The 18,482-nt window shown below is 42.7% G+C and overlaps 1 protein-coding gene across 1 annotated transcript in view; it reads right to left on the bottom strand.

Moving 5' to 3' along the window:
- Positions 1-211: 211 nt before the first annotated feature.
- LOC121276042 (ATP-dependent translocase ABCB1-like) overlaps positions 212-18,482 on the bottom strand; it is a 102,893-nt gene continuing 84,622 nt past the window's right edge. The window contains 7 exon segments of the mRNA XM_041183988.1: positions 212-411; positions 7,077-7,202; positions 8,440-8,488; positions 9,927-10,133; positions 11,434-11,631; positions 13,456-13,588; positions 18,137-18,237. Coding sequence (XP_041039922.1) covers positions 212-411; positions 7,077-7,202; positions 8,440-8,488; positions 9,927-10,133; positions 11,434-11,631; positions 13,456-13,588; positions 18,137-18,237 — 1,014 coding nt within the window.

Genomic DNA, 18,482 nt, shown 5'->3' with positions numbered 1-18,482 from the left:
TCATCAAACTGCACCACTACATTTGTAATCTTGAAACATGAATGCTCATGAGTATGGCAGCATCCTCTGACAAAATATTTCAAATTTATCATGTACAAAACACAGAAGAGTTGAATTTTCTTGGGACTTCTGTGAGAGAGAGTTACAACAGTAGAGACACTGGAGAAATTCACTTCAATGCCATTATAAATCAATCTGTTTAACATTCACATTAATTTTGAACCTGAGCATGGACAAGTGCATAATAGGCCCCCTCTTCTTCCATGAGCTGGCTGTGAGTTCCCTTTTCCACAACTCTACCATTCTGTATCACAGCAATAATGTCAGCATTTTGGATTGTTGACAACCGGTGGACAATGATTATGCAAGTTCGACCCTGCTTAGCTTTATCCAAGGCCTCCTGGACAATCTCTGAAAAGGTAGAGAAAATAAATGTTAGGTTTAATATTAATAGCGTGAATACAATTGTAGCAAATGTGTTCACCTGATAGAAGTTAATCAGACCTAACTTGCTAGCTTTTTAAAAGCACTATCATATAGTCCAAAGTGAATAGTCCACAGTAAGGTGAGAAACTCAAGAGATACTTAAACATGAAAGATAAGCTAAGCCCAAACCAGCATAGTGGGTTATATAGGTGAGCTTCGTAGTATTTAATGCTATATAGTTTATTTATGTTATAAATGTGCTAACAAACATTAATCACTTTCATTATGTGTGTTAGAACAATGTCCTTATCCCTTCAAACATTCATTAGAATCTAGCCCAGACTGATGAAATGAAAGTCTGTTCACTCTGCTGGTTGTTTCCATTCCGGACTCTCTGAAAATATAGACCCGCATGCCGATGCGTAAAATAACATGTGGTGAAGTCAGGAGAGCATCCTGACATCACCGCACGATATTTCGGTGGGCGGGTATGCGATGATCTCTGATGCACGCCCGCCGTTAATTTACAGGCCACTTAAGGCTCTTGAGGTACCAATTGATGGCAATTTTTTGGGGCCTGTGCAATCTTCAGGTCGTCGCACAGGTGCAACAGGCAGGACACATTTGTATAAACTTCATCTGCGGGATATGAGGGCTCAGTGGGGTCGCGAGTGTGCTCTGTCAAATACTTAATTTGGAAAATAACTTGGGTTACTTGCCTGTATGAGCTGAAATACTTCAGAACGCATACCAACTGCTTGGACTGGACTCACAGCCTTCAGGTCAGCACTCTGTAATGAAGAATCATTTTGGGGCCTGTATATTTCAGGAAGCCTTCCCTTAGCCTGGGATGGGAGTTGAATTCTCCACTGGAGGCACCTCCTCTGAGGAGGAAGGGAGGACTGGAAGGGGGAGGAGGCCAGGAGTGCACGTTCAGCCTCCAGGGGAGCCACCTTTGGGAGGGGTGCAGGGCCAAGAGGTAGTCCAAGGCGGAAGGGGCCACAGAAGATGCCACTACCCTGCGTAAAGAGGCGGCGAAGCAGCTACCTCAATATATTTCAGGTGCAGTGCCAAAGGAGACTCCATCTCTCAAGGGGGACAGTCAACTATATCTGTCAGATGATTGGGCCTGAGATCTCCACTAACTGTATGGGTGGACACCCCATGCCAGTGGCTCTGAAGCTCACAGCTGCCCTCAACTTCTATGCCTCTGGCTTCTTCCAGGGCTTGGTGGGTGATCTTTGCGGTGTCTCCCAATCAGCTGTACACACTTGTGTCAAGCAGGTTACAGATACTCTGTTCAGGCATGCAATGACCTTCATCCACTACTATTGGGACCAGGCAAGTCAGACAGAACGAGCCACAGGCTTTGTGGCCATTGCTGGCTTCCCCCGTGTCCAGGGTGAAATAGACTGTACACACGTGGCCATTAAGGCACCAGCAGGTGAGCCTGGTGCCTTCATCAACAGGAAGGGCTTCCACTCCATGAACGTGCAGATAATGTGTGTGATCACAGGATGCAGATTCTGCAAGTCTGTGCAAGGTACCCTGGCAACTCCCATGATGCCTACACCCTCAGACACTCCCTGGTGTCGAGACTCTTCAGTGCTCCAGCCCGGCTTGATGGGTGGCTGCTGGGTGACAAGGGCTATCCCCTCAGAAGGTGGCTCATGTCGCCTCTCCACCATCCAAGAACAGAAGCTGAGCAGCAGTAAAATAGGAGGTACACCTCCACAAGGGCTGTGGTGGAGAGAGCCATCGGTCTTCTCAAAATGTGCTTCCGATGCCTGGACCGCTCATGGGGGGCACTCCAGTACCCCCCAGATCATGTATCAGTGTTGTTGGTTGCATGCTGTGCTCTCCACAATCTTTTGCTGGAAAGGGGCAACACAGCAGACGAAAAAGATGCAGATGCAGTGACTGTGGTTGCGTATGATGAATCCCAGCAGTGAGTCTGAGGATGAGCAACACAGCGAAATGCTGAGGGGGTAGACACTGACCTGGGCATACTCCAGGAAGGGAGAGAAACCCGAGAGACTTTAATCCAACGAACCTTCAGCTATTACACCACATATGGACCTCCAGCACAAGCCTGGGCTGTAGGCTCCATACTTGTTCCTGAGCGCTAAATCTGCCTGGATAGGAACGTTAACTAAGGGCCTTGTCCACAAAGCTGAATGTCACATAAATCACTCATAAAATTATTGGTAACCATCCAACTGCAGAAGAAAAGAGGCACCCTCAGCCATGGTGACATGTCTGAATTTAATGGTATAACAAAAGGAACTTAAGAAAACAAAATGACGAAGGTGTTAAACATCACAGCAACTCATAAGTACCTAATTGCGGGTCAACACAAAAGCACAAGTGATAAACCCGTGGTGTGCCTAAGGTGCCTTATGTTTGTGCTTTCGGGTGCTACGTCTTGGTATTGCCCCCTCGCTGGGACTGGCATCTGAGAGAGCCTGTCCACTCTGCTGTCCTGTTGGCCTTGATGACCTTAGCGGTCATCCTCTGGCCTGTGGAGCCTGGGAGGGAGTGGCAAGTTCCACAGCTGGCACCTCCCCAGTCATCACAGCCTCATTGGATGCAATGGTCACTGGGAGAGGGGCGGAGGAGCTGCTGCCCTCATCTGGACAGCCCTGAGAGGAGCCCGCAGAGACGACAGACAGCTGTTGCGGTGACGTGAGGTCGGTTTGGACCTCCCTGCTCACTGTGGATGAATGGACACCGAGCTGGGAAACTTGGTGCCCAGACCATCTCCCACAATTGCACTGACCAGCTGAGGTCAATGCCGATGTGAGGGCTTGCTGGTCTGAGCGCAACCGCAGGAAGCCATGAGAGGTCTCTTGGAGGAGCCTCTCCATGACCACACTTGGAGTATTGTGTGCAGTTTTTGTCTCCTTACGTAAGAAAGGGTATACTTGCCATAGAGTGAGTGCAGTGAACACTCACTAAACTGATTCCTGGGTTGGCAGGTTTGTCGTACAAGGAGAGACTGGGCCGACTAGGCCTGTATTCACTGGAGTTTAGAAGAATGACAGGGGATCTCATAGAAACATAGAATTCTGACAGGGTGGGACAGACTGGATGCATGGAGGATATTTCCTCTAGTTGGGGGGTTTAGAACAAGGGGTCACAATCTCAGGATACAGGGTAGACCATTTAGGACTGGGATGAGGAGAAACTTATTCACTCAGAAGGTGGTGAACCTGTGGAATTCTCTACCACAGAAGGCTGTGGAGGCTAAGTCACTGAATATATTTAAGAAGGAAATAGATAGATTTCTGGGCTTGAAAGGCATCAAGGGATGTGGGGAGAGAGCGGGAGTATGGCGTTGAGCTACAGGATCAGCCATGATCATATTGAATGGTGGAGCAAACTCAAATGGCTGAATGGCCTACTCCTGCTCCAATTTTCTATGTTTCTATGACTTTGGGTCCTCTGCTGAGGTGTGCAGGCACTCTACAATCCATTCAGTGCTAGGCTGCACACCACATAGAACTGAACAAGCACCACCACATTTGTGTGTTGCCTGCATCATTTCGATCAGTATGGGATAATTGCACATGGCAATGCCGGCACCCAATTTTGTGAGCAATTGAATTTTTAGCCCAAAAGTTTGTCTAACCTCATAAATTAGATGATGATACTAGAGATCAGACTTACAACCATTCTCTGAACTACCTCCAATGGTCACCTACCTGTGGCACATTAAACAAAGCCCCCACGAGTTTCACAGCGGGAGCAACACCTATACATAATGGGTGCAGGTTGCCCCACTACCAACTTGATATGCTTTACTCCTTAAAAATAGTCACAATGCGAACCAGTTTCTGCACCTTGAGTCAGTTTACAAATGGGTTGTAAAAATTCTTTGGATGTTTCAACCATCTCTGTGACTAACAATGCAAATTTTAATGCTAGATTTGGGAGCCATTATGTCCTGTGAATAACTATTTTTTTTCACATTACTATGGTGCATAGCTAGACCATATCTAATTTTTTTAAATTAAAATTTGGGGCTAATGGACATGGGATGATTATGCAGTGGAGAATAATAACTAACAGCTATGAAACCAACAGGAAATATTAAACATATTATAGTGTGTCAATCATATTTTTTGAAATGGAACTTTCATATATGACAACCACATTAATGTTAAATTCATATGAATAATCTGGTCATTAACAAAGCCTGTGTCCAACTCAATTCAACATTCCTCTACCTGCTTCTCATTTCAAATATTATTTATGACTTAAATTTAGCTAAATCTGGATTTCTTCAGAAGACATAGATGTATGAAGAGGCACTGATTTCCAAAAAAAAGTTGTTAAACCAGGACTGTGTGCTGACAGTGAACTGTGTGTATGTGTAGTTTGGCCTGTCAATAGTTCTGGGTAGGCTATCAACTTTTATCTCCTTGAGCTGAACTGGAGTGGTTAATAGCACAGATTTTGAGGTGGTAGTAATGGTGAAACTGTCAGCTTTTGTCCTCATTTTTCCACTGAAACTGACAGCAACTTTGAGAGTTTGCACAAATAGAAAAACTTTGAAGCACAGAAGTTACTGTCAGTGGCTCTACACTCCTCCAGAGGGTGCATTTTTGAAGCACTCCCAGACTGCAATCAATGGGAAATCTATGAACAGATAATAACTTCTCTCTTACACTGTTAATCTCGCAGTAGAAATCCTTGCAAAAGTTACACCTTGTTGAATGAGGTGTGACTGGATTTTTAACAATACACTAACTTCATAATTTGAGTACTGCTAAAAACACGTTTAGTCGAATCTTTTCATCTTGCACTCATCAGGACAATCGCAAGAATACCAATTACAAGGGAACCATCAACTTTATACTTATGAAAAGAGAGTGTTGATTGGTTGGCAAGTGGACTGCTATTGATAGAGACATTGCCATGGAAAATGCACTAGTTAATGGTGATTGACAGTCAACTGCCAAGCATTGTTTGAACCAGGCAGCTTGACTCTGATTAGTCAAGACATTGCCCTGAGGAATGAGCCAGCGAATGACTGTCGCTTATTTTGTTTAACTGAAACACACACAATGTGCAGTGCATACATGTTCTTTCTGTCTGTAAAGAACAGGGCCCTGTATATGAATATATGTACCTTCCAATACATGCAGATGCACCACACTGTGAGCCCGACTGACAATCTTAAATTGGTTGCCAACGTGATTCTTGGCACATTGAGGATTATTGCGCAAATGTTGGCCAATCGCAGAATCACATTTAATGTTGGACACTGTGTTTTGAGTTTTGCAAGCATGGGCTGGTTGAGTATGGTCTGTACTTTGCCCATTGCAAACACCGGAAGGGACCTGCTGTTTGATACGATCCACCAGTCTTTGGGACGTATGGCCTACATTCAAGAGCATTACACTGGCATTGAAATTCATATACCACATTTATTCATTTGTGAGAAAGGCAGAACATCTTTTTGGCTTGACAGCAGGATCCTGTTAGTGGTGAATACCACTTGTGTTGCTACTGCATAGTAGCAGCGCATAACAGCTAGCTTCACCTGTTGCGCAAATTTTTGAGATGCTTGCCATTCTAGGGTAATCTGAGGTAAACTAGGCACTTTTCAGGGCTGAAAGTGATGGCTTCAGTTCCTGAGTTTCTGTGATATACAGCACAAAGTGATCTGATCAGGGTAGCCATTATCCCGCAGGATGTCTTTGATACGCCCAATTTCAGAATCAAACTTGTATGGTGAACAAATGTCTTTGGCCCTATTTATGAGGTTGCCAATAAGGCCAATCTCATAGTGTGTGGAACTGTAAGAATCCCAATGCGTATATTGACAAATGGAGGTAGGCTTGCAGTAGACCCTTGTAGAAAACGCCCTGGCAGATTTCTCAACTAGTACGTCAAGGAAAAGGAGTTCATTTGACTGCTCCATTTCAAAGGTGAAGCTGAGCGCGGGATGGAGCCCATTAAGACATGCAAGGAAATTACTACATGCTGCTACGTATTTAAATGTAGTAAATGTATCATCCACATATCAAAAGTATGCAATTGGAAAGAGGTTAGGTGTCATTCCATTGAAGATATCTTTCTCATGGAACCCACTAAAGATGTTTTTGAGAGCTGGGCCAAGAGAACATCCCATGGCAACACCATCTATTTAGATATACATGGTATCATTAAAGTTGAAGTTAACAGTGCGAGTTGCCGAGTTCAGATGCTCAATGAATACTGATTCACACAATGGTGGCGGGTCTAAATCACAATGATGTAATGCCGCAATGCAAATATCCATGGTGTCCTTAAGTGGAGCATTAGTGAATTGGCTAGCAATGTCAAATGAGCACACAGACACAGCATTGCTGTCGAAATGCAAGTCATGTATGGCCTTCGTAAATGTGAAGGAATCCTTCACAATGTATCTGGAAATCTTGTTCAAAACTGGTTATAACAATTCACCCAACCATTTGGCCAATTCAGGCTGTGCAGAACTCATCAGTGATAAGATAGGGCATAAAGGGACATCATTTCTGTGTGTCTTGGGCAGCCCATGCATACACGGACGCAGGGAACTGTGAGGATGAATCCTCTCATATATATCATGTGGAAGTTCATTGCTCTTACACAAGTCCAGCAAGCACTTTTGTTTAGCTTACTTTTGATCAAGGCTGTCCGGTAATGTTGAGTAGCAGGTCCAATGTATACGAACTTGGACCTGTCATTAAGAATGGTGTGCATCTTGGTGATATGGTCACACTTGTTAAGGATGACTATTCCCGTCCCTTTACCAGGATGTGTATGTCCTGGTTGATCTTAAGACTTCGCAATGCTGTAAGACAGTTGCATTGCATGTGAAAATCAGACAGGTCATTCAGAATCCCACAATATGCAGCGCTAGATCAGCTGGGCGTGCTTTCAAGGAATCAGCATCTTCAGTGGTCGCTGGCTTGTGGCGGGATAGTTGGGAGTAAGGGAGTTCAAATTCAGCAAATATCTCTTCCCGTTTGATTTGGGATGAAGACACACCAAAATTGAGAACAGACTGTTTGCTTTCCGAGAGTACATGGTCAGAGAGATTTATTACATGTTTAGTGATGTCATTAATTGCATTGCCAAACTGCATCCACTTAAGTGAATTTATGGTCTGAATGTGTTTCAAACATGTACTGTTTATGGTGCAGTCTTCTACTGATCCAAATAGCAGCATAAACGGATCAAATCAAAAAAGAAAGAAATTTGTGCACCTCAGACCATGTGCAGTGTAGGGTACAGTGTAAATTAATAACCTTATTACCAATCTTTTCATTCCTCATGGTAATGCTTTGGCCAATCAAAGTCAAGCTGCCTGCTTTAAATTTCAAACAATGCTTGGCAGTTATTTGTCAGTCACCATTAACTGGTGCATTTTCCATGGCAATGCCTCTACTAATCAGGGTCTACTTGCCAATCAATTTGCACTCTCTTCGCATGCAGTATAAAGTTGTTGCTTTCCCTGACATTGGTATTCTTGTGATTGTCCTGATATGTTCAAGATGAAAAGTTTTGACAAAATGTCTTTTTTCAGCGATACTCAAATTCTGTACCACCAAACGACTGTTTATATTACTTCATAATTACTGCTAAACACCCTCATTCGTTCTGAGAAGCTAATTTTATACTTGTGGAATGTTAAATTCCTCCATAATAATTTTTTAAAGTTCCACATATTTTTAAAATAATGTTTTTTAAAAAGTTTTTCTTTTTTTGAACTTCTAGCTTAATCTACTCACAATTATTTATTTTGCTAATTGAAAATTTAATTAAAATAAGGATATTAAATGCTTATAATGGTGCTTGGCTCTCTGTGAATATTTCATATGATTGCCTGCTTATCTGCTTGCTGACATCACTGCTGCTGCATATCAAGACATGGTACCATATATAAACCACTGTTGGGAAAACCATGCCACAGAGGTCACTCCATCTTTGTTAGCAGCTTTCTTTGAGGTCAGTGGTGAGTGTTGTTGCTTCACCACTGACCTGCAAACCCGTCCATTTGATTCTCCATCAGGGAAGCTTCCCCGAATTTCTGGTGTGTGACAAAAAACAAATAAAAAGTTGCTGCTACAGAGTGAATGGAAAGTGCAGGTAATGCCTGAATTATAATTTAAATGAGCTAAACCTCCAACTGCATAAGTTAGCAGTGTCCCTACCACAGATTTTTTTTTCTTTATTCTTTATTCTTTCATGGGGTATGGCCAGCATTTGTTGCCCATCCTGCTAGACCATTGCAGTGGACAGTTAAGGGTCAACCATATTGTTGTGCATCTGGATTCATGTATAGGCCAGACCAGGTAAGGATGACAGGTTTCCTTCCCTAAAAGGCATGAGTGGACCAGTGATTTTTTTTTCTTAACAGCAATCAATAATGGTTATTATGGTAACCATTACTGAGACTAGCTTTATACTCCAGATGTATTAATTGAATTTAATGTCTACCAGCTGCCATAGTGAGATTTGAACCCTTGCCCCCAGAGAATTAGCCTGGGCCTCTGGATTACTAACTCTAGTGACATTAGCACTATGCCACTGTCTCTGCTGATTATTTGCAGAATATTGACAGGTAATGATTAAAATATTTGTGTAATTGGTTAACAGATAAATAGAATGACACATAGATGTGCATTAAAAAAAGTTACAGATAGAGATGTGGAGTTTTGCCATGTCTCCATTGAATACTGTGTTGATTTCTTTTCACAGATGCACTTTGAAATGATTAATTTGAAAGCTATTTTGTCCTTAAAACAAGAAGGACTTAATTTTATATAATTCATATTTTATGACCACAGAAGGTCCCAGTGTTTTCCAGGCAATGGAGTACTTTTGAAGTATAGTCACTGTTGTAATGTAGGAAATGTAGCAGCCAACGTGTGCACAGATAGCTCCCACAAAAAGCAAAGTAATATTAACCAGATAATCTGTTATTTCTGATGATTGAGACATAAATATTGGCCAGGACAACAGAGAACTTTTACGTGCACCTGAGAGGGCAGACAAAGCCATGATTTAATGTATTGTCCAAAAAACATACCTACAACAGGGCATCAACCGCTCAGTACAGCATTGAAGGGTCAGTCTAGGTTAACATGCTCAACTCCTGAAGTAGAATTTGAACCTACAACATTCAGACTAAAAGGTGTGATTGCTACCAGCTGAGATGCAGCTGACAGCTATTGCAATTGAATTGAATAAACAATCAAAGCTTCACCAGTCAGCTTTCAGGGAAGAGTTGGAACAATGTTTCTGTATTAAAGGTCTTTGACTGTTGTTTTAATTATAAACAGGCCGATTAGTGACATTGCATGACATCATTTCAACTCTTTAGTGTTCAATTTCTTAAAAATGTTCATGTGTTTGCATTTATTAGTGTGCAAACTTCTAAATTGTTAAACGTGTAAATACCTTAAAATATTAATAGAATAGTGCATGCACCATTAATTAAAGAGCAAAGAAAGATGTGGATTTACATGAGGTAGACTTGTTATGAAATTGTGAATATTCGCTGCTTTTGCTGCTTCTTCAATCTCTTGTTGAGTTACAGCTTTGCTGTTGTCACCTTATGCTATATTTTCAGCAATGCTACAGTCAAAGAGCATAGGCTCCTGGGATATGGTTCCCATCTGTTGCCTGAACCACGACAAGTGGAGACGTCTTATATCTTTCCCATCTGCCAACTGGAAAAGATAACAGGATGCAGTGAATGCCAACAGTAATCATATATGCTGAAGAAATACATGAAATGCCTTGTATGCTATACATAAAATTAAAGTAATTTTTCTATGAAGAGTAGTATTGTTAATGTAGTATGTCCTTCAATATAATTTGATATCACGTAATGGAGTGATATAAAACACTACCGTTGGTAGAAACAATGAATAAAGTGCTCTGATATGGATCTGTTCTATTATACACACACGCGCGCACACATACACATGCACATACACACGATCATCATCTCACAAGCTACTTGATTACAGGGGACAGAGACTGATCCTGTTTTCATCCAATATACTGAAGTACACACTTTCTGATATGAGTTACTGCACAATGAATGAAATTGGAAATGCTGACTGAATCTCACTTTCTTAGTCCAGGGGCACTGAACCAATTATAGAAGCTAATCACTATCCCAGATAAGATCAGCTAATTCAGCATAGACAAGGAATGAAGCCCGGGATCTTTTATGTTTGAATACGTCCCAACCAAGCCATTTCAGAAAGGGAAGAATTTCCCATTTTCCTTTGTAAAAGGTTAGGGCATTTTTAATGTGTGTTGATTGTCACTTCACAATATTATTTTTTCTTACATTTATGATCTTTCTCATATTTTACTTAAATTGTTGACCAAATTAAAATATGTTTTGCTTTGAAGAAGAAAATGTAGATAAATGGAAAAGTTTGTATATCTTGGTGAATATCTGAGGATGGGAGCTATGAAAAAGACATTGAAAGAAGGATTGGAATTACACTGCTATTTTTAGAAGAATAAGCAGGATTTGGAAGGGCAACAATATTTCTGTAAAAACAGAGTTGATGAAGCAGTGGTTGTACGCTTATTCTTACACAGATCGGAGAACTGGTGCATGAGAAAAATTGATAGCAAAAGTGATTGACAGCAGAGATGAGTTGTTTGATAAGCACTGAGAGTATGCATGAAGCAGCAAATGATATTCTAAGCAGTGACTTGGACAAGGATCAACATTTCTGAAGAAGATTCAAGAATAATGATTGCAATGATTTCAAAAATGGCAACAGCCAGAATACCTTTTGTTGATCTACATATAGAGATACATGGAACAAGAAGTAAAGGAACAAAGACCGAGGAAGCACCGAATAGATAATGTCAAGAATGCCTCATCACAGAAAGGGGAAAAATGACTACAATAGTGGAGTGAATGCCTTCAGCTCCCATTGTTACTGCTGAGATGATCGATGGGAATTTAAATTAAAGTAAGTTTTATGAATTGACTCTTACCACTTGTCCATCAATAGCATCATAAAATCTCTCAAGTAACCGAACCAATGTGCTCTTTCCACACCCACTGCTTCCAACAAGAGCCAAGGTTTGCCCTTTATTAACTTTTACATTCAGATCCTTTAGGACCTGCAAGTCTGGCCATGTAGGGTATGCAAATTTCACATTGTAGAACTCGATGTTCCCTTCAAAGTTACTCTAAAAAGACAAAGGTTGAAATAGTCATGAGAGTGAAATATAGAAGGTATGCTGAAATAGACCAGTCATGACACTGCTGATATTATTCAGTATGCCATATGTGAACAATGCTGCTTAGATCCTTCAATAGTAAACTGCATCTCTAATTTTTCATTTGCATAAGACACAGATTTTAGTTACAAAAGCAAAATAATGCCGATGCTGGAAATCTGGAATAAAATCAGACAATGCTGGAAATTCTCAACATGTGTGGAGAGAAAAATGTTAATGTTTCAGGTCTATGACCTTTCATCAGAACTGAGAAAAGTTAGAAATGTAATAGGTTCTGAGCAAGTACAAGGGAAGGCTCAGAAGAAGAACAAAAGGTCTGTGTTAGGGTGGAGGACAGGAGAGATTGAAAGGACAAAAAGTTTCATGGTAGAAAAATAACCAAAGAGAATTGTGATTGATGGGCTAAATAAAGAAACAAAAGATGTGTCTAGATGAGGTGTGAATGACAGGATTACAGTCATCTGAATACAAAGTCGAGGAATTAAGAAAGAAGCAAATCCAAAGTAGCAAAAAAACAAGAAACAAAATGGGGGCATAGGGTATGATCTAAAATTGTTGAACACAATGTTGAGTCCAGAAGGCTCTAAAGTTCCCAGTTGAAAGATGTGGGGCTGTTCCTTGACCAGTATTCAATTCATAATACTGAATTCTAATTGATGTTAGAATTTGATTAACTTCTGACTGAAGGTAGAATTGAATTCTAGCTTCAATTAGAATACCACAGCTGGCCAAGGGCAGAAAGGTCAGAGTGGGAACAATGTAGAGAATTGAAATGACAAACGACAGGAAGCTCAGGGTTATACTGTGACTGAATAGAGGTGTTCTGCAAAGCAGTCATCCAGACTGTGTTTGGCCTCCCCAGTGCAGCGACCACGACATTGTGAATAGAGTAAACTAAATTGAGATAAATACAAGTATACGGGCAGATGGTGGTATAGTGATAATGCCACTGGACTAAACCCAAGCTAATATGCTGGGACATGGGCTCAGATCTCATCATGGCAGCCTGTGGAATTTGAATTTTGTTAATAAATCTGGAATATAAAGCTAGTCTCAGTAAAGGCGACCAGGAAAATATCATCGATTGTCATTAAAACCTCATCTGGTTCAATAATGCCCTTTAGAGAAGAAAATCTGCCATTCTTAACTAGTCTGGCACAAATACATATAATTCCAGACCAGGAAAGGGAGGCGGTATGGGGTGAGGGGGTGAGAATAGAGAGACAGGTTGTCAGAGATCCCTTTGGAATGCTGAGAGGGGGGAGGGCAGGTGGCAGAAATAGGGAGGATAATCTGTTGAAATTGAAGGCTGGTGGGGTGGAAAGGGAGGTCAATGTGATCCATTTCATGGTTCTGGGAGGTGGAGAAGGAATGGGAGCAGAAGTTCAGGAAATAGATTGGATATGGTCAAGGGCCTTGACAATAATGATGGAGGGAATTCTTGGTTAAGGGAAAAGGAAGACACATTAGAAGCACTAGTATGGAAGGTAGCATTGTCTAAATAGATGCAATGGAGACGAGAAACTGGGAGAATGGAGAGTCCTTACAGGAAGTGGGATGTGAGGAAGTGTGGTCAAGTTAGCTGTGGGTGTCCATGGGCTTATAGTGATTATTAATTGATAGTTGATACCCAAATTTCAGTTAGTTGTGATGAAAAAATTCCAAGAATGCATCATGAACTCATGTGAATTAATTAGCATTCATTGTACGCACAGTTAATGCAATGTTGTGTATATAAATAAACTCAGATATATACAATCACTTGCTACTTACCAGTTTTTCTCCCTCTTCACTGTAACTGTCAGTTAGTAGCTTCCTTTGTAGAAGTTGTATTATTTTTTGTGCAGATATTTTAGCCATCGTTTGATCTTTATTCCAAGCAGCCATTCCTGTAAATGCTGAGGTCCTTCGAATATGTGAGACACCTGGGAGTGACTCAGGATTTATGAGCCATGGAAAATCCCAGGGTACAAACATGCATGATATGCTTCAGATGATCGCACACCAGCTGAACATTGATGGAAAGGAACCCTTCCTGGTTGATAAACATGAGGGGCTGATGCCATGGAGCCCTCAAAACTACATGGGTGCAGTCAATTGCACCCTGCACTCTAGGGAAGGCTGCGATAGTTGCAAAGGCATTGAAACTAGTAGTGTGCTCCTCCCACAGTGCCTCTGACCCTTCCCATGCAGATTTGTTTCTGGTTTTGATTTCAAACTGTGCCATTACTTTATGTGTTCAAGACCAGCTTTGACTCTGTGATTCTGTGTGAAGTGACAAGCTGTGTACAGGAGAACTTTTTAGGTCAAGATGTAGAGGGCCCAACAAGGGACAGTGCATTGCTGGACCTAATTCTGGTGAATGAAGCTGGACAGGTGACTGAGGTGGTGGTGGGTTTAGCAATAGCAGCCACAACATGGTACAGTTTAAGTTTGTTATGGACAAAGAAATCGACAAGTTGCAAAAAATGTTTTGGATTGGGGGAGAGTGGATTTTAGTAAAATAAGGCAGGATCTGGCCAATGTAGACTGGGCACAGTTACTCGTGGGGAAATCTACAGAGGAACAGTGGGGGGTGTTCAAAAATGAAATGGGGAGGGTACAGGCTCAACATGTTTCCTCTAGGATGATAGGAAGGAGTAACAAGCCCAGAAAACCATGTGTGGCCAGAGATATTCAGGGTACAATGAGAAGGAAAAGAGAGGCTTTTAGCAGGTACAATGGAAGCAAATCAGCAGAGGTGTTAGTGGAGCATAGACAGTGCAGGGTGGAGCTTAAGAAAGCAATTAGGAGAGAAAAGAAGGGATATGACAAAGCTCTGGCTGGTAAAAGTAGGGAAAATCCCAAGATATCAATGGGAAGAGGATAACCAGGGAAAGAGTAGGGCCCATAAGGGACCAAGGGGGCAATCTATGGGTGGAGCCAGAGGACATCGCTAGAGTGTTGAATGAATACTTCACATCTGTCTTCACCCAAGAGAATGAGGATGAAGGTATGGAACTCGGGGAGAGAGACTGCGAGGTTCTTAAGCAAATTGATATAGGGAGTGACAAGGTATTGGAGGTGTTGGCAGGCTTAAATGTGGACAATCTCCAGGTCTGGAAGATTTGTGTCCCAGACTGCTGCGGGAGGCAAGGGAGGAGATCGCAGGGGCTCTGACCCAAATTTTTAATTCCTCTCTGGCCATGGGGGAGGTGCCAGAGGACTGGAGAACAGCTAATGTGGTTCTGCTATTTAAGAAGGGTTGTAGAGATAAGCCAGTGAACTACAGGCCAGTGAGACTCATGTCAGTGGTAGGGAAGCTATTGGAGAAATTTCTGAAGGATAGTATCTATCTCCACTCGGAGAGGCAAGGTTTGATCAGGGATAGTCAGCATGGCTTTGTCAGAGGGAGGTCATGACTAACAAATTTGATTGAATTTTTTGAGGAGGTGACCAGGTGTGTAGATGAGGGTAGTGCAGTTGATGTAGTTTATATGGATTTCAGCAAAGCCTTTGACAAGGTCCCACATGGGAGACTTATAAAGAAGGCAAAGGCACATGGGATACAGGATAATTTGATAAGATGGAGTCAAAATTGGCTTAGTTGTAGGAGACAGAGAGTGATGACAGAAGGATGCTTTAGTGACTGGAAGCCAGTGTCCAGTGGCGTACCACAGGGATCTGTGCTCGGTCCCCTATTATTTGTCATTTATATAAACAACATAGATGACTTTGTGGGTAGTAGGATTAGTAAGTTTGCGGATGACACAAAGATTGGCCGGGTGGTTAACAGTGAGGTTGAGTGTCTTGGGCTACAGGAAGATATAGACTGGATTGTCAAATGGGCAGATAAGTGGCAGATGGAATTTAACCCTGGAAAGTGTGAAGTGAATCACTTTAGAAGGAGTAATTTGACAAGGAAGTATTCAATGAATGGCATGACACTAGGAAGTTCTGAGGAACAGAGGGACCTTGGTGTGTGTGTCCATCGATCTCTGAAGGCAGAGGGGCATGTTAGTGGGGTGGTGAGAAAGGCATATGGGACACTTGCCTTTTTCAATCGAGGCATAGATTACAAAAGTAGGGAGGTCATGTTGGAATTGTATAGAACCTTGGTAAGGCCGCAGCTGGAGTACTGTGTGCAGTTCTAGTTGCCACATTATAGGAAGGATGTGATTGCACAGGAGGGGTGCAGAGGAGATTCACCAGGATGTTGCCTGGGATGAAACATTTAAGTTATGAAGAGAGGTTGGATAGACTTGCATTTTTTCTGTTGGAGCAAAGAAGACTGAGGGGCAATCTGATTGAGGTGTACAAGATTATGAGGGGCATGGACAGGGTGGATAGGGAACAGTTGTTCTGCTTAGTTGAAGGGTCAGTCACAAGGGGGCATAAGTTCAAGGTGAGGGGCAAGAGGTTTAGGGGGGATGTGAGGAAAAACTTTTTTACCCAGAGGGTGGTGACGGTCTGGAATGCACTGCCTGGGAGGGTGGTGGAGGCAGGTTGCCTCACATCCTTTAAAAAGTACCTGGATGAGCACTTGGCACGTCATAACATTCAAAGCCATGGGCCAAGTGCTGGTAAATGGGATTAGATAGGTAGGTTAGATGTTTCTCACGTGTCAGTGCAGACTCGATGGGCTGAAGGGCCTCTTCTGCACTGTGATTCTGTGACCCTCCCCTGTCAGTGTTTGGGTCCCTCCAATATACTTGGAACCTCATGTTGTGCAAATAGAGTTCCCTCCTATTATTCTCCAGCCTCCCCAGTAATACTAGATCCCATTGTTGTTATGGTCAATTTTCCAACCCTGCCCCCATATCCTCACTGTTGACATGCCTATGCCCTACGTGTTCCTCATCCTTCCCCATGTAAAGGCTATGTTCACGTTCACATACATGGGGGAGCCCCACCCAGAGAGCTTTGTATAGCCCCCTCCCTGCCTATATTATGTTTTCCCCATCCACAGGCTGCAGTTGCCTCCCCTAACCAAGACCATCATATCTGCAGCCCAATACAGAGCCAGAAAAGCCCATAGACATCAATTGTGAAAACACCCTGAACACCAAGCTGCGCCTTATCCCAATGATCACACAGACGTAGCCCCTCCCTGGAGTGGGAGTACAACATGCATGCCTTGCATAGCCCTGTAGATTGACCTGCTGCATCCCAGGACTGTCTCCATTCTCTCACTCCTGACTGTGAGGACCACAGAACTCCAGGACTGTCTCTACTCACTCACTCCTGACTGTGAACCCCACGAGTGACTCTACTCCCTTAGTCCTACCTGTTGGCCCCAGACCAAGGACTTTGACTTTCAAAGAATTCCCCAGCACCCTCATAACTGATCACAACACTAACTCCCTTCTCCAATCCCTTTTTATGAGTCTCTGTGCAACCTAACCTTCTTGTGTCACACCAACACACACCACCCCCCACCACCTTCCTATTCTGGAATCTGCGTATACCCCCTTACATTCATACATGTGTAATCCCATCAATTCCCTAGCGTGCCTGCATTTCAGTTTTCCTTCTTGGGCTCCAGCTTCCCACCCCTCAATCTCCCCTCTGACTGCCATCGTTCCCCTGCCCCCACACCCCCTTCCAACTCCCTCCTGCCCCTTTGCCCCCCCTCGTGCATCCGTCAATCCCCCTATCCCCTTCCAAAGCCTTCCTGCCCCTTTGCCCTCACCCATGTGCCTGTCATCCTTCAGCCCCTCCCAACCACCCCCACCTCGGTCGCGATGCCGGTCTGTGTTTGAATGTACAACCCTGCCTGAGTGCCACTGCACAGTTGTGTCCTTCAGGATTATGGAGGCACTAATTGAGAGCAGACCAAACCTACACCCGCCATGTTCCACTGACACTGCAACAAGACCGGTGCAGCACAGTTGCAGGTAGGCTATGAACGTTGCATTCACCTCAAAGTCACAAGCAAAGTAAGCTCTGACAGCTGCACACAACTCTTTTTCAAATGTGATTCAGACCAGTGTGATTTTTCACTGGCAAGATTGAGTGGGGTCACGTAATTCCGGCGAGAAGCATATTTAATGAGCATTCATGAGATAATAATGAATGCAAATGGCGTTCACGTCACTAGTCAGCGAGGTACTCCTCCACCATCAACCCGCCATTTCACTGATTTAACGGCGGCAGGAATCCAATTTCTTGCCTCTCTCCAGATTCTCCACTCCCATGCCATGGGCAGGGTGGGAAAACTTCACCCATTATAAATAACATCAGCCTGCAGACTGGTGACCTGATTGAAAGTTGCCCAAGTGTATCCCGTGAGGGTAGACAAGCTTATTTACCAACAATCTAAGCTAATATTCTAAACCAAAGACTGTCTGGGAACTTTCAATCTTTTACAATAAGAACTACTAAAATATTGCTATAGATCATAATGTTTTCAAATGTTGACTCAGTATACAATACCCTTGTGACACAAAATCAGCAAATTGAAAGAACGATGCACCTGTAGGATGTAGCTACATGTTCCAAGTATCTTTTATAAAAAGTATCTTCTCTTGTTAAAGATGCAACTATTCTTTTGTTCTTTGCAGCTTCTGCTGAAATCTGAGTGGAAGTGAAACAGAGGATCACAAAGATTGCTATTTAATACAATGACTGTGTCAGACATAAACAGAACAACAGGAAACAACCGATGAAATATAATGCCTGCATTTAGATAATGAAAAATACTATTTAATTTCTAAAGCAGAGGGGCTCGATTACATCTGGAGCCATTCTGGAGAAGTCTATCTGATATCCACATTATTTATGCTTCATAACGGGGAAGTGTATTCACAAATTACTTAAAC

This window comes from Carcharodon carcharias, chromosome 3 (assembly GCF_017639515.1).
Source record: "Carcharodon carcharias isolate sCarCar2 chromosome 3, sCarCar2.pri, whole genome shotgun sequence".
NCBI classification, from domain to species: domain Eukaryota; kingdom Metazoa; phylum Chordata; class Chondrichthyes; order Lamniformes; family Lamnidae; genus Carcharodon; species Carcharodon carcharias.
The sequence above is the reverse complement of the archived record's forward strand: the minus strand, read 5'-3'. Positions and strand labels throughout refer to the sequence as shown.